The following is a 17,175-nucleotide window of genomic DNA, read 5'->3' as shown; positions in this document are numbered from 1 at the left end:
TAGATTAAGCCAAATTGAGTTTAATTTTAAAATTATGCACTCTTGCATAAGAAGTATGATGCTTGGAACAGCAAGAAGTATCTGTATGTATAATCAGATGTCTTGAGAAAATTGTGGACTATGCATGGTAGCCATTGTTTTATCTACCTTTAATGATGCAGTATTGGCATCTGGCTATAGTGATGTATTGAACAATACACAGTTTAAAATTAACTTTTCAACTGATGCATGATGGATATGTGCATATATAGCACCATCATAGAAAATGCTCAATGGATTCTTATGTTTCATATGGCCCAACACTAGAAGTTACCATATCGGATGTGGTTAGATGCAGCAGGCCACACACATCTGGAACTCTAGCCACTCAGTCTTACTTTGCATATCTATTACAGCCTCTGGTTGTCCCATGCCTTTAGAATCGCTCCAAAGCTACCCAGTAACAGGAAAATGCACAACCATACATCACATTCAATCTTAAACATTTTCTCAACACAATGGTTTCTGCATTCCCAGATCTTTTACCGAAGATGTCTCATCTATGGTTTTATAGAAACTGCCAAAGCAAATGAAATCTGTCAACAAATTACACTTGCTTGAACTGCAATGTTTCAAAATAACTTCCAAAGTCTTCCCAGTTAAAAACACATCATCATAAAAAACAAAGCAGGTTTAACTATCAAACTAATCCTTTGAATATTATGAAATGGTAATAAAAATTCATATTTGATCTAATCTGAATTTAAGAGACTAAAAATAAGTGCACTTACTTCTTTAAAAATATTTGATGCAAGAATATCTATCTGAGTACCAACATCTCGCATGTCACCACTGTATCTGCAAAAAATTTTTTTAAAGTTTAATAGCATACATGTAAATATAACGTATCTATATTATTCAAAATAAGTTATATGTCTACTAGGATTCAAATTATTTAACAAATGGTTGGTTTAATTGAATAAGTGATAACAAATAGCAAACTGAATAGTGATATGTTACATAAATATATACTACAGTTCAATTTTAACATTCGGTTCACCAAATGAGAAATATTTTAGGGAGGGGGAGATATGGTTATATTTTTAGCTCATAATGTTGTTGCATGGGTATGGGTCCTTAATGGCTTGGATGTACAATAGCTCTGGAGCTTTCCACAAAAGTACTAGTACAGCTTTTCTCAGTATAACAGAACATAATCAGTGGTTATCACTTCAAACTACCAATAGCATTAAACACAATGCAATGTAGAGAGGATCTAAAGAGTGAAACTCGCAATACTCTCAACATTCCAAAGTCAGTGAACTAAAAACTCAGAACTGATGCTCTCTCCATTCTTATATAATTTCGCCCCGACCACTGGGAAGTCTAATACATACTCGCCAAGCTACAACACTAAAAAATCAAGAGATTTTTTTTTCAAGAAAATAGTACTGCAGCATTGATGTGTGATGCCAAAGAATAAATGTGCTTTGCATAAAGGAGTAATGAAATGGCCTATCGTAGAACTGGATCCTGAAAAACCGTCAGAATGAATTAACTGCGACAAGAAACAGTATATATTTATCTGCTTTAAAGTAAACAAAAAGGGATGTAGATATGAATGTGAAAACTTTAAAGGAACTTTAAAGTTGGTGTAGCCAATTTATGGCACAGAATAAATTAGTTCTACAAGAAAAAAAAAAGGGGGGTTCACAAAGACGACCGAAAGATTTGGACCTAAGTTTCCGCTTATTGACCTACGAAGGCAAAAAAAAAATTTTTTTTTTACTCTCACACATTGGACATAAGGATGAAACTCCAATAATGTTTGATATCAGAAATGAAAAACTGATATGAAAGGAAAAATATGATTGACATAAAAACAGCAGGTCATGAAAAATTTAACCTCACCAAAGTGCTTTACTGCTTCGCGGACAGTACAAATTCAAATTTCAGGGTTGTTTTTAAAAGAAAGATGATGCTGAAATGTAATTTTCCAAATGGTGTTTCCATTCCTGTTTGCGAGAGAGAATGGGTGGGAGAAAACATTGTAAAATTGTGGATAAAAAATGTTCAGGAAACACATCCTGTTGCCTTAAAGAACCCAGAAAGTCTGAGTTTGGAGCATGTTCAGATTCTATCTAACACATAATATGAAGAAATTGATGAAAGAGTGTAACAGAAGTAGCAGTGGAATATGTAGATGTTAGAAGGTGAAAAAACATTTACAAAAGGAGACGAAATATGTTATGCTAGTCTATAAATAATGTTTGAGCGGATAATAAAAGCATGGAATGAAATTAAACCGCAAATAATTCAAAAGTTCTTTAAAACGTAATATATTTAACAATCTAGACAGAATAGAAGATGATTATTTATTTATGGATCAAAGTAACAGTGACAATGAAGATGAAAGAGAATTCGTTGATGTGACAAGGTACAATTAAAGACAAATAGGATGAATTTTTCATCTTATCTGATAATGAAAATTTTTAAATGCATAAAGTATCTCATTATACGCCGAGTACATGGTGTATGAAAATATATTTTTCAGTAAATATTTTCTAAACTAATAAGCACATTTATTCATTAAAAAATTTTCTTTGCATTTTTTAGCAATTCAGTGGTATATCAATAATTTAATAAATTTGCATGCTTCTAGTTTTCAAAAATTGAAATCTGTAAGTTGCTTCATGCAGAGTATTTTCTGAGAATTTTGCAAATTTATTTCTATCTGTGGAAAACTTTCTGCTTTCTTTAATTTAACACTGCTGTATTTGTATGTATGCTACTGATTTTGCTTGTGCTATTCAAAACCCTTCATGTTCATGGCAATCATTATCAGCATCATCAAATATAGAAGCTAGCCATAAATTATGCCAAGCACTTTAAAAACTGTTTAGACACGTCTGTAATCAAAGCAAAACTCCCCTCTCTACAACAGAGGATCTGACAGCAAAATGGAAGATTCTCACATTGCCAACAGCTATACCTGTGCCGAATTCTAAACCACAAGCAATGGTACTCACTTCAGCCGACAGGGTATGCTTCAGTCTCTGGCATAACTAAAATTTCGCTACCGCTGGTGGTGGGCTGCCTGTAGAGATTGTGGATATTTAAATTTTTCAATATTTATGTCTTTAAAACAGTGTTCTTGTAGATAAAATTGCTTGTGGATTATATCTCGTGCTTTAAATTAAGATTATTAAGATTTTATAAAATGAATATTAAATGCAATGCATTTCCTTTTATTGAAACCTTAACTGTATTAACCTACTTCCTCCTTGAGAATTTTGTTACTTCACTTTGAATTTTATCTAATGATATATTACCAGTTTTACCCCATCAACTGACACTCTTGACTTGATGTTTGGAGGTAAGCTGTTCAAGACTCCTGTTATTTTCATTTTAAAAAATGCTGCAAAATTTACTGGCATGCATAAGCAACTTGTGTAAATAAATTCTAATGTTAATATGAATAATTTGCCTCTTACTGTATGAAGTTTTATTAATCATTCTAATGCTGACATAGTATAAACACAAAATGTCCTTCCATAGCCTTGTACTTTCTGCGATTATAAAAAGATTACATGTGTGTGTTCCTGCAGCATTTGCACATGTGAAGAATAGCAGCCTCAATTTGAAATCTTATGTTTATGCGCATTCTATAGATTTCACCAGGGTATTTCGGGTAGCATACTACCAGAAAAGGCCACTTTTGTCAGCACTATTAATTTGTTCAGGAGAGAACTTTTCACTCTTAATGAGTTCAATGAATTTATCTGCAAATCTTTCAGCTTTCTTGTCTGAAATTTTTTATTCCCTTATACCATGGCAATCTTTGAATTTGGTTAACTAACTTGTCGAATATGTGCACCCAGTTTTTAGGTCCATTTCCTGATGAAATATTTTGGCTTGAGGCATTAGCATTGAACCTCTCAATGGCATGCCCTCGCTGCAACACCTCACTCAATCATTCATCCCTTTGTCATAATCTTCACAATTAGCATGATGTATGACTTTTCTGTTATTCACTGCAAATAGGGTGCTGAATCCACAAATAATTAAAAAAGTTCCTTTTCAGTTTTCCAGTCCCATACTTTTCTCATAATTTTGAGATGACGAGGTCTTTAGCACAATTCCAATTTTTGCTTGATTGTCACTGAAAACATTCTCTTGCTTTGCAGATTCTGCTGTTGTTCCAAAATCAAAATCTCTTTTTGACATATTCTAAAATTCAAATTTTAATTATGATAAGAAAGCTACAATAATAGCCTCTAAAAAATTAAAAGTTGGGGCTTCACTGATTATTCAGGTCAGATGGACTTATGCTACCCCCTACAACCATTCAAGGACTGAAAGTGTGGTTGTGGCCATATTGTGATTTCTTAATCAGCAGGTGTTTCAAAGAGACATACAGGAAATTTAGTCCTGAGAATATTGCTTGTATAAGCACACTTGCTTTTTGTTGAGTATTATGTTCTGATTTGTATTTGCAAGAAAAAAAAAATTGCTGGTGGTCCAAAGGTATGGATTTTGAAATTTGTACCATATATATATGCCATAATAAAAGCAAAGGAAAAGACGGAACACTGTAGATGCGTGATTAGACCCATATTGAAGAACATTTTGATTGCGTAGTATGCTAGTAATGCTAACTTGGTAATATCTAAAGAACTTGGCAGTCGAGGCAGTTTTAATTCCATTTTTATTTGCAACTGATATTTGTGGCCACAATCACTTGGCACTCTGGTCGTGCCTTTCCACAGAAGATTTACATCTTTGATATTGTTGAGATAGAAAGCAAGCCAGCGAAATTACATCTTAGCACAATAGAGAGCAAAAGCTGAAGTGCGTAGTTTTGAAAGATGGAAGCACGGTGAAGAGAAAAGTTTTGGTTTACAATTATTACGTCATCAGAGCTGCATGGGCCATAGAGTGATCTAGAAATGACGCGATGCTGAGAAGTTATTACGATTTTAGAATAGAGAGGAAGAATTAATGTTTTTAGTTTCAACTTAAATTTTTATTCATATATTTTTATCTTACATATTCCCCCCTTCAAAAAGAAAAAGGCTTAGCAACAGAGAAGCCTTTTTAAATATAAAGAGTTAAAGCACTAGCAATAATAATAATAAAAATATAAATAAATAAATAAAAAAAACATAAATCATAAAATTTTTGTCCTGTAAAGTATAATTTATAAATATCAATTTTTTTAAAATAAATTTTTAATTTTTAGAATCATTGAATTTTTCAGCATTTCAGTCCAAAAGTCTTTTTGTTTGAGAGTTCACATAATCATAATTCTTCAGGGAAGGTTCTTGTTATTACAGAATATCACAAAATAAACTTTTACATAATCATTACTTATAATTAAATGCATATAAATATTTATGATATTAATTTTCATATTCATATATATCAATAAATTATATTTTAATACCATTTAATAATAGGAGTAAGCTTCAGAAAATATGGTTTCACCGTTATTATCTTTCATTTACAATTCCTGTATTATACCAACTGGAAGGCCTCGCAATACTTCTAAACAAACCATATCTATCAATAGGGCTGTCCTCTTAAGCCAACCAGTGTGTTCTCTGCACTGGTGGCCCAGGGTGCCTAGGCAGTTACTTGAAAAGACCTCCGTTCCTTGCATAAGGTAACTGGCCTTTGCGAACTGCACTAATACATTCCATAATAAAATAATAATAATAATAATAATATAAAAAAATTACACATACTCATAAAATGAGAGCCTCCAACATTATCTTACTTGAAGAGGGTGAAGGGAACAACTGTGCAGAGGTAATTACAGGCCTCTGCTTAGGAACCCAGTACTCCCTTGACATACACTTTACTTAACATACAATCACCCATAAATTTAACATGCATTTACCATAATTTCATATTACTTATCGGTACTAATTTCACTTATTTTTTACATTCACTCCATTTTTAGAATAATTATAAAATTCGTATTCAAAATTTTCAACAAAATTTCAAAAACATAAAAACTTATCTTAATATCCTTCCCTATGAATAATTTAAATAGCTTAAAATTAGTTACTTTATTTGCTCACACATAATTATGAAAAATTAATGAACAAGAATTTCAGATTTTCTCAAAAAAAAATTGCAGAACCAAAGTTGAAATGAAAGCTATAGAATCTGCGGCACATTAAATAATTTAGTTCCTGAGCTAGATTCACACGAATGTAATAATTTTTGAGCTGTTGAAAAAGCCGAAGTGCAAATAATTTTCTGTCGCACGTACTTGCAAACACTAACTCAGATCGACCTTGAACCCGCTGTAATGCTGAATTCCTAAACGGTAATTCACTGATGATTTAAAGCACTTTTTTTTCTAAATATTGTAGAGATCGGCAAAGCAAATTCAATATTCCTTTTTACTAGGCATTCGAACTGCTCAATTTATCGAGAGATTACTTTCAATCTGTAAACACTATACGTGATGGTTTTTTAAAGCACTTGCAAAACACCACAGCAGAAGAATGATCTGTTATTTTTTAAACACTGAAAAAACAAATTTGATGATTCACTTCTTTCACATTATCTTGGATTTATCACAAAACGATGATTTGAAGAGCTGAACTAAATTTTCGATTGAGGTTTCAGGCTGCAGGAAACTATCCTACCGACTTAATTGTCATAATAAAAGCAAAGGAAAAGACGGAACACTGTAGATAAGTGATTAGACCGATATTGAAGATTTTGATTGTGTAGTATGCTAGTAATGCTAACTTGGTAATATCTAAAGAACTTGGCAGTCGAGGCAGTTTTAATTCCATTTTTATTTGCAACTGATATTTGTGGCCACAATCACTTGGCACTCTAGTCATGCCTTTCCACAGAAGATTTACATCTTTGATATTGTTGAGATAGAAAGCAAGCCAGCGAAATTACATCTTAGCACAATAGAGAGCAAAAGCTGAAGTGCGTAGTTATGAAAGATGGAAGCACGGCAAAGAGAAAAGTTTTGGTTTACAATTATTACGTCATCAGAGCTGCGCGGGCCATAGAGTGATCTAGAAATGACACAATGCTGAGAAGTTATTACGATTTTAGAATAGAGAGGAAGAATTAATGTTTTTAGTTTAAACTTCAATTTTGATTCATATATTTTTATCTTACACACACACACACACACACATATATATATATAATATATATGCAAACAAATTTTATAAGAAAAATGCATTGCATTTTGATAGAAGCAAATTAATTTTATTACTGAAGTTATTTAGCATTTTCTGTGTAGGTCGACTTCATAATAAACAGATCATGAATGCAAGTTTTTGTTCTTGGATAAACCCTTCTTTTTTTATATATATATATGTCATTGTCTTTTTAAATTAATCTTCAATTTATAGGACATGTAAAGAATTTATTTGTCTGGAACATTTAAAATGCTAAGTTCTAACTTACATTTCATTTCATGGCCTTTTTTTGGGGGAGGGGAAGGGGTGCAATGAGCAAAAGTTTTGTTGTATTGACAGTGAGTACATACAGATCATTAAAAAAGGCACTTGCAAAGATTTCCCTGGTATTGAAAATAAGAAATATTTTGATTTTAATTTTTTTAAACCTAAAAGCCTCTCTCTCTATACCTGCCTGCTCATATGACAAGATCAGAATCACTTTTCTTATTTTCCGAGCTGTTAAACGATTAAATCTCGAAAATAAGAAAAGTATACGGACTTTTGGATTTTAACTTTTTTTTTTTTTTTAAATTCTTCAAACTGAGAATTTTACCTCAATCTCACTGTAAAACATGTTTATTCGGTGCTAATACCATTAACACATTTTTCATTTTGTGACATGCTTTGTCTGAATTATTAATCATTAATTATGTGTCTAAAAATCTTGCTAAAAACCTTCAGTACTGTTGATTAGTCAATTTTTCTTGTATGGAATAGTCTTAATTGTAAGAGCAATTAACTATTTGCATAAAGAAATACCTGGTTCTTCACATATTCAGTTTTAACACTGGCAAATTCTTTTACAATAATCCCCTTTTTGTGAATGCCCATTTCATGTCTTTTTACAAAACAAAACAAAAACAAAAAAATATGATATATTCGTTCTTGAAGGTCAAGCTTTCATCACAATAGATCAAAGCATGGTCATTAAGGTCCATGAAACTCCTTTTCATTTTTGGCAGATATACACTATTTTTTGATAAAACATATTTTGAAATGGGTTAAATAAAAACCCAATCAGACACCATGAAACTTTTGTTTGGAGGTGGCTGGTTGTTCCTCATTACTTGCAATGCCGGCATGAGATGGTTCTCGTCATGTGGTTTGAATTCCATATTCACACAAAGTGCTTATTTACACTGAGAATGGCAATCAAAGCTACACAAGAATGAAGACAAGTAAAATTAAAAAAACTCTTACAAACTTTAACCTAAATTAAGGACTGTACGATTCCTACAATTTCTGGCTTTTCCCTTTCTTTCAATAAAGCCTTAGTCAAGCAAAAATAATATATAACACTGCTTGAAGAGAGTTAAGCGAAATTCATCTCATGTTAAATAACAATAGGATGCAATTTATGAATGTATTAACTTGAAAATACATTAACAAATGCATATTAAATGCTACATTTTAATAATCATATTATATATATTCTTAAAAATTATACTCTGATATTATACTGCACAAAATATGAGCATCTTCAATTACATATTAAATTATATAAAACAAATTAAAGCAAATGTATTATAAATACCTGATGTAAGTCCAAAGGCACAGAGTTAATAAAACAACACCCATGATGAGATTACACAAATTGGCAAGAGCCAGCATTCCAATTAATCCAAAGATTCCAGAACAAAAGTACATGATTATTACTAAAGTAAACAAAGTGGCAGGTGTTTTTGCAGAAGCAAATATGTTTTTGCCTTCATTGTGTTTTTTATAATTAAGATACATCAAATCCAGTTCCTAAATGCAAATAAAATGTCAAAAATTTAAAAATCAGTATAGCATTTTTCCAAACATAATATACTCAAACAACTTAAACAGTGAGTTTGCTAAGCACAGTACATTTGAAAAACAGTCACTGATTAAAAATTCATATTAATATTTTACAACTAAGTTAGATGATAATCAATAAATGAAATATTTTGAGCATACAAGTATTAAAACCCCGAAAAACTGTGCACATTAATTTCAGCATGAAACCCAAATTATATTAAATTATTTTTAAATAAAATAAATGATAAGTCACCATTATTATTGAAAATATACAATATGTGACATCTGAAGTACTTATTCTAATACAGTAGAAAGTCCAAGATCCGGACGTGTTAGGACTTCAGCGATCCTGGGTTTGGGATTTTTCTGGATATTAGATCATCAGTTGAAATCTAGTAAGATGGCATGTAGAAATTATAAAGTTAAAGATATGAAATCGTGATTTATGAAATAATGAAACGTGTATGATCTAAATAGTATCAAAATTTATAAAAAAAAAAGATTAATATTTATTTGTTTATTTTATTAAACATTTCTTTAAACATAAGTTGTTTACGTGGCTTCTTTTTTGTGCTAATACTTTCGCTTTAATTCTATAGACAGATATAATTTCTTGTTCAATTACAAAGTTCCGCTGTTCAAGTCCTGGAATTGCTGGATCGAAAATTCGGACTAAGTTGTCAATCGAATTTTTTTTTTGTTTTGTTTTCAATAACCTCTGTCACTTTCTTCACTATCGGTAGTGGTATTTTCGAGATCTAGAATCATACTACAGATTTTGCCGACTGTCAATTGATTCATGATTGGAGCATTGTCATCACAATGAAAAATTTCTGTTATATCACCTTCATTTATTACCGCTTCTTCACATTTCTTTATGAAATGCACTGACTGGAAAATTTCACCTCTGGTGTGCGATATCCAAAAACCTTCATCATCCTCACCATGAAAAGGTCATAAATTATGCCAAGCACATAAATCATGCCAAGCATTTTTAAAGTATCTGTAGACATATCCTCCCATGATCTTGTGATTCCCCACACAGCAAATTGTATGCTAAAATAGTTAAAACAATTCTCGAAGTCTTGCCATTATTCAAGAAATTTAACGTAGACTGTAGAAAAATGCTACTTTATACTTGAATTTCAGCATGTGCACTATTCTGATCTCTATAGGGTGAATGATGGACGTACAGTTTGAATAATACGGATATATTATCTTTCAGTAAAACTTTGAGCCATACAGTTGTCTACAATCAGGCATCAGACAAAACAACTGAATTCAAACGTTGCCGAGTTTCGTGTATGAAATGATTTTCAAACCAATCATTCATTAATGCTTGTATCATTCATGCTCTTTTATTTGCATGATATGTAATGTGAAAAATCTTTACTTTTTTAAATGCTCGAAGTCCTGTATATTTTTTCGATTATAAAAAGTTTACACTTGTGTGTTCCTGCAGCAGTTGCACATGCTAAAATTGTTTTTCTCTCTTTGAAATCTTTGACAGCAGTTGGAGTCTTCTGCAGAGGCTGCCAAGGTATTTCACGGTACATACTGCCAGAAAAGACCAGTTTCATCAGCAATGTAAATTTGTTCTGGAGATAAATTTTCACTATTAGTGTGTTCAATGAATTCATCTGCAAATAGTTCAGCAGCTTGAGTATCAGCTGAAGCTTTTTCACCTGAAATTTTTAATTGCCATATACCAGGGCGATTTTTAAATTTGGTTAACCAACCTGTTGAATATGTGCACTCAGTTTTTAAGTTCATTTCTTCATAAAATATTTTGGCTTGAACCATTAGCACTGGACACCACAATGGCATGTCCTTGCTGTGGCGCTGTCTGACCAATTTAATCAACACATTGTCATGATCGTCATCACTTTTAGCATAGCAAATAATTTTTCTATTACAGTCAAAAGTCGTTAATTCGGACACCCATAATCTGGAATGATCTATAATCCGGACCTCAAAGCTACAAACTTTCTGCGCATGCGTCGTGTTGACGCTGTGAATATGCTTGTGCGCGTGCGCAAAATACGTTTATGAGTGCGCGTTTAATGTATAACGGACGGTATAAGCTAAGCTAAGCTAAAATTATCTAATTATCTATTTCAGTTAATGTTGCAGATTGCGTTGTTCCTTAATCTTCGAATTGTATCCGGCTTATTATTTTTTTGCAGACTGTTAGAGCAATTTTATAAAAGTAAGCTTGAACTTTTGATTATGTCAAATAGAATTTCTGATATATATTTACTAATATGTAAAGGATCTACAAAGCAAAAGTATGTTTCTAAGTCCATTAAACAAAAAGTGGAATTGCTGCAGAAAATGGATAAAGGCATATCCTTTATTTATCTAAACTTTGTTTATCTTTAACGCCGCGGCGCGCAATGAACTGGAAGTTGATCTGTCAGCCCTATCCTTATCTTCAGGGCAGATGTTTTTATTTTATTTGGCTTATAATTCCTTACTAAATGTAGTATTTCATCTCGATGTACTCCGTCTTTGATATGATTTAAATCAAATTCCTCATATAATTCGCTTCCGATAGGGAAGAAAGTGAGAAAGGTTATTGAAAAAGAAAAAATTTGGAGTGACAAATTAGTCGGTATTCTCGACACAGCAATTATAGGACTTGAACAGCGGAACTTTGTAACTGAACAAGAAATTATGTCTATTTATAGAATTAAAGAGAATGTATTAGCACATAAAAAAACGAAGCAACTTAAACAACTTACATTGAAAGAAATGTTTAATAAAGTAAACAAATAAATATTAAGCTTTTTTTGTAAATTTTGAAACCCTTTAGATCATAATTGTTCTTTATTTCATAAATTACAGTTTCATATTTTTAATTTTATAATTTCTGCATGCCATCTTACCAGATTTAAACTGATGATCTATAATCTGGAAAAATCGATAATCAGGAATCGGCGAAGTCCTGGCGAGTCTGGATTAACGACTTTTGACTGTATTCATTGCGAGTGAGGTATCAGAATTTACAAAAAATTCAAGAAGTTCGTTTTTCTGTTTTCTTACGTCATATACAGTTGACTTTGCAGTGCCATACTCCTCCCATTATTTTGAGACGGGTATAACTTTATCCACTTTTTGCAGCAATTCCACTTTTTGTTTAATGGACATTGAAACATGCTTTGCTTTGTAAATCCTGTTGGCAGCTCCAGAATTAGAAACACTTGTTGACATAACTGAAAGTTCAAACGTTAATTTTCATAAAATTGCGGTAATAATAACAGCCTGCAAAAAAATAGTAAGCTGGACCAAATTAAAAAAGTTAAGGAACAGTGCAATCTGTTATATTAACTAAAATTTCTTGAAATCTGAAAAGTATAATTTTAGACTAGCTTAATAGCATCATCTGTACATTATTGGGTATGTATCATGAGAGTGGCAATGAAAGAAGAGTTGTTTCACTAAATTTTGTCTTGCTTCTATCGTGCACTGAGACAATTAAGCATGAATTGTATCAGTTATTTACTATGCTTAAGGCTTATCTGAGTCTTGAATAAATAAATTTCCACATATATTTAACGCTTATCGATGGCAGACACTAGATATCTCACCACCTGATGTAGTCTCTGCGAGTCCTAAATAAAGTGCTTCTGTAAGTTTTAAATTCTTGCCCTCCCTAAATTTTTGGTCCTAGTGCTTAAATTCTAAAAATTTTGTCATCTCTTAATTTTGTTTCTCGATATTTCGCTAATTCCAAAAATTTTGTCTTCACCTAAAATCTGGTGCCCAGTTCGGCCATACGAACTCTGACGCCGGTTCTGGATTTACGTGAATAACAAATCAGTTATTCTTAATTCAAATAGCACTAAATGTTATCTTTTGACCTATTAGTATCATTAACAAAATCTATTTTTAGCATACGGAAAGAAATTTTTGTAAAATTTTTCCTCTTCAGCATTTATTAAGTGCATTTAACTTAAATCTGTAATCATCACCAAGCGTAACGTCAACGTAAAAGGTTACTATACTCTTTGTTATTCAATAACTAATATTGAAAAAAAAAATTGTTTAAACACTGTTGCATGAGTCATTACTCAAGTTGTCATGTGTTGATAAACATTCGGTAATGAAAGCAAAATATAATGATTTGCCAGCTTGGCGTCAAGGATTTAAAATATTAGTAAGTGTAAAATCAATGATGTTTTTATGTAGAATGTTTTGGTTTGAGATGTATGCTAAGCAGAATGCAGCTATGGAGCCAAATTTTATTGATCATACAAATTGATTGTTTTGCTAAAATGATTGTTTTTTTTTAATAACGTGGTATTTTATTTATAGGCAAAGTGAAATTAAGAATCAGGAGTCTCTACATATTAAAGGGGGCAAAAATCAAATGTGCATGCGTAAAGCATACAAAAAAAAAAAAAAAAAAAGGTTATTCGTGGCTTAAGATCTGGATTTTAGATCATACCGGATAGTGGACGTCCAGATTTTGGACTTTGTATTGTACCATAAATGATCAGCAAATCAAAATCACAAATAGATTCAGTACTACAATTAGAGGGCTCAACAAATACAAAATTTCAATTTTTGTGGTTTGTGTAGAACAAAATGTTCAGATAATAAAATGTTCATTATGCTTAATTTAGTTACATAACAGAATAATGTATACTTTAATACGCAAAATTTTCTAAGGTATGTAGGAGTAATACTGCACAAGGCCAGTTACAAATTATGTATGTTCTATTTTATACAGTTAATAAAATTCAATTTTAATAGCAAAATGATCAACTTTAGTTTTATAATTTTTCTCTAAGTATAAGTGAAGAATCCAGTTTTGCTTGGTGTCAAGGATTGAAAATCACATATTACTTGGCTTGATATCAAATACTTAAATCGGTTATGATGAAAGGCTGAGGATTCGGTATTGAACTAATCAGAAAATTTTAGAATTTTAGAAAAGATATCCCCCCCCCCAAAATTAAGTAAATAAGAGGTTTGGACCACCATTATAGACATTGCAATACACTGACTACCAATAAGTATTTGGACACCTGTGATAGAAAAGAAAAACTAACTTTATTCAAAATCAATAGTTGGTAGAGCCTCCAGGAGAGGTAATTACAGCGTGGACCCTTCGGGGCATACTTTCCACAAGTCTTTGCATGACAGCTAGTGGTATTTTCTTCCACTCGGCTTGGAGAAGACATAGAAGTTCCTTCACCGATTTTGCACGGGTAGTGCACCCCTGAATTCGGGGATGCAACTCGTCCCAGAGGTTCTCGATAGGGTTCAGGTCTGGACTCTGGGCAGGCCAGTCCATTCGATGAACTCCATTGGCACCGTTCCAAGCCTTGGTTAACATCGAAACATGACAACTGGCATTGTCGTCCTGAAAGTAACAGGGGTCCAACCCGTAAAACTGCCACAACTTAGGAAGCACATTGTCATCAAATATAGTGCAGTAGGCATCGGAGTTGAGCTTACCATGAATGGGGACCAAGGGTCCCAGCCCACACCAGGAGAAACACCCCTAGACCATAATTCCACCTCCGCCGAACTTGACTGTTGGCACAATGCATTCTGGCAGGAGACGTTCTCCAGGTAGACACCAGACCCAGACCCTGCCATCCGAATGGTAAAGGGTAAACCTTGATTCGTAACTCCAAAGATCCCGTTTCCACTGATTTACGGTGAAATTTTGATGTGCTTTGCACCACATTAACCGAACAGCGCGGTTGGACTTTGTGATCAAAGCTCATGGGCAGCAGCACGATCATGAAAACCAAGCAGATGTGCTTTCCTTACGGATGGTATTCATTGAAACAATACTCCCGGATGGATGCCTGTTGAAACTCCTCGCAGATGAGGGCCATTGGTTGGGGGCGGTTCTTCCGAATTTCTCTGGACAGCACTTGTCGGTCTCTATCTCCCAGTTTCATTGATCTGCTGACTCAGGGCACATTCCGACAATCACCGCTCACCTTCCACTTCTTAATCACATAGGCCACTGTCGATTTTGGGTACTTCAGATCGCTAGATATGTCCCTTAAGGATCGGCCACATTTGTGATACCAGATAATTATACCTTTCTCGAAATCAGAGAACTCTGAACTGCGAGGCATCTTGCATGGGACTAAAGCCGATGCTGTTTCCTACACGATATATACCGGCAGAGTCCGTGACGTACCTTAGGACTGCAGATATCGTCATTTGCATAGGTGTCCAAATACTTATTGGTAGTCAGTGTAGTATGACTATGTATACATTGTCACCAAACAGTGTGATTTAGCAACAATAATGGATAAGAATGACATGAAAAAAACAATATTAAGACATTCATTTTTGTTTACATTTGATTAATACTTGATAAGCCGGTTAAAATTTTTATGTTGTTGTTGTGACTAATCTCTCTTGCCTGATACCAGAACAAGCCCACAAAATTCATTGTGGCAAGAAGTTAAGATTCTGCCTGTTGTATGCAAAAGAATTGGCCTCCATACACGTGAGAGTATGACTTTGCTCAGTTCCTATCCCCCCAATTTTTGTAGAAAGCACTCCGGGAAGATGGGTCCTACTCCTAGGGTTCACTACTCCTTTTCCACCTACAAAGTTCCACATTGGGATTTTCCTCTACTGTGGAAAACTCCAATATGGAACTTTGGATAAAAAAATGGCATGAAAAATTATAAAAAATGATTTAAGTTTTTTATATTGTATATCTGTAATTTGTATCTCTGTGTTATCTAACTAAATAAAGAATAATCTGTTCATTTAAACTTCTCTAAAAAATATTGGTGACATCATGAATGTTAACATCTTTCCCAACTTTCATGTTTAGTGAGATTTCATGACTAGATTAGCTGTTTTACATTCATGTTTACGGCCTATAAAATATGTCAGCTTTTATATTTGAAATGCATTTTTCTCTTGAAATTTCATATAATTTTTAATGTAGGCTTTTGATATTCAAGTTCGTAACAAAAATTGGTTTTATAATTTTTAAGCAGAAAATTCTCCAACTGTCTTGGCTTTTTTAACATGAACTCCATTTTTTTATATGCTCAACTATCTGGACTTATCACATATTTGGCATTTCCTGAGCTTTCTGGATAGTCGAGCTTTTACTGTATATTAGTTGTTGAACATCTGAAAGAATTGTACAGAAAAATATAGAAACTTTTTTATTTAACTTACCAGAGCTCAATGAATATGTTACTAATTAAAATTTTTGTTCTACAGATGCTATGTAAAAAAGAACTTTCAGTATTTTTACAAAGCCCTCCCAAGCCTCAGTATTAAAAATTCTATCTTATTTTGAGAAACTTTTTTAATTGAAAGCATATGTTTAGGATCAGCAGTTGTTTAAATAAAGCTTTTAAATACTCTTCTCAAATAGTTTGCATAAAAAGCAATTAACACATTAGACACAGGTTAAATTAGATCCAAGTACTGAGAGCTTTTCATGCATTTGGGAAGGGGTTTTTTCATTATGGTAAAGCACAGGAGGGCTATCTGTCTAAAGCAGGTATGCCTTTGTGGTGGAATTTTCTAAAAGAAGCTGGCCCATATCCACATTACGCAAGAGAAAAACCATGAAAATGCCCATTGTCAAGTTGAACATCTATCTAATACTAATAATTTGTTTGATGTAATTTAAAAAATTATGAATGACAACAGTGGATATTTTTATATTTATGTTTCTGAGCTTGTCCTTTTTATTAGAAAATGAGAAAAATGACTTTGAGTTGCTTTTCATGTGCATTTAAAAATTAAATCTTATACCATTTATATTGTGAGCATTGTTTGAGATGCATGGGGTTACCTTTCAACCCACATTTCTTCAACACCTCGATTTTTCCTCCTAGATCATGCACAATAAGAATCTCATCTCTACATGACTGCAAAAAAGAATGCTTTCCTTCTGTTTTTACAAGTTTGTGTACACATCTTGTTCATCACCGAGATTAATGTTATTCTAAGGCTATGTACATAATTTGATTTATTAAAAGCGTTTATTCTTATAAATGGGTGTTCAGCAGTTACAAAGACCCTAAATTGGTGAGTATGGCCTTGAGAAGGACATATTTTTAATTGTTCGAACATGTCTCTTAACAATGATACTATCGTTTCAACGCAAAAACCTGAAATCAACAGAATCTCAGTTAAAGTACTGCCATTTTGGAAAGATAATCCAAGCATTTGGTTT

At 32.7% G+C, this 17,175-nt stretch overlaps 1 protein-coding gene across 7 annotated transcripts in view; it reads right to left on the bottom strand.

Moving 5' to 3' along the window:
* Positions 1-17,175, bottom strand: part of atl (atlastin GTPase) — a 254,971-nt gene that overhangs the window by 4,272 nt on the left and 233,524 nt on the right. For all 7 annotated transcript variants that reach the window (XM_085807529.1, XM_085807534.1, XM_085807530.1 and 4 more), the window contains 2 exons: positions 8,740-8,954; positions 771-837 (listed from right to left, as the gene is read on the bottom strand). In XM_085807529.1, the coding sequence (XP_085663655.1) occupies positions 771-837; positions 8,740-8,954 (282 nt within the window). The remainder of the gene's footprint in view (positions 1-770; positions 838-8,739; positions 8,955-17,175) is intronic.

Source organism: Stegodyphus dumicola, chromosome X1 (assembly GCF_044657685.1).
Source record: "Stegodyphus dumicola isolate Sdum_Otavi_A_Nest chromosome X1, ASM4465768v1".
NCBI lineage: Eukaryota > Metazoa > Arthropoda > Arachnida > Araneae > Eresidae > Stegodyphus > Stegodyphus dumicola.
The sequence above is the reverse complement of the archived record's forward strand: the minus strand, read 5'-3'. Positions and strand labels throughout refer to the sequence as shown.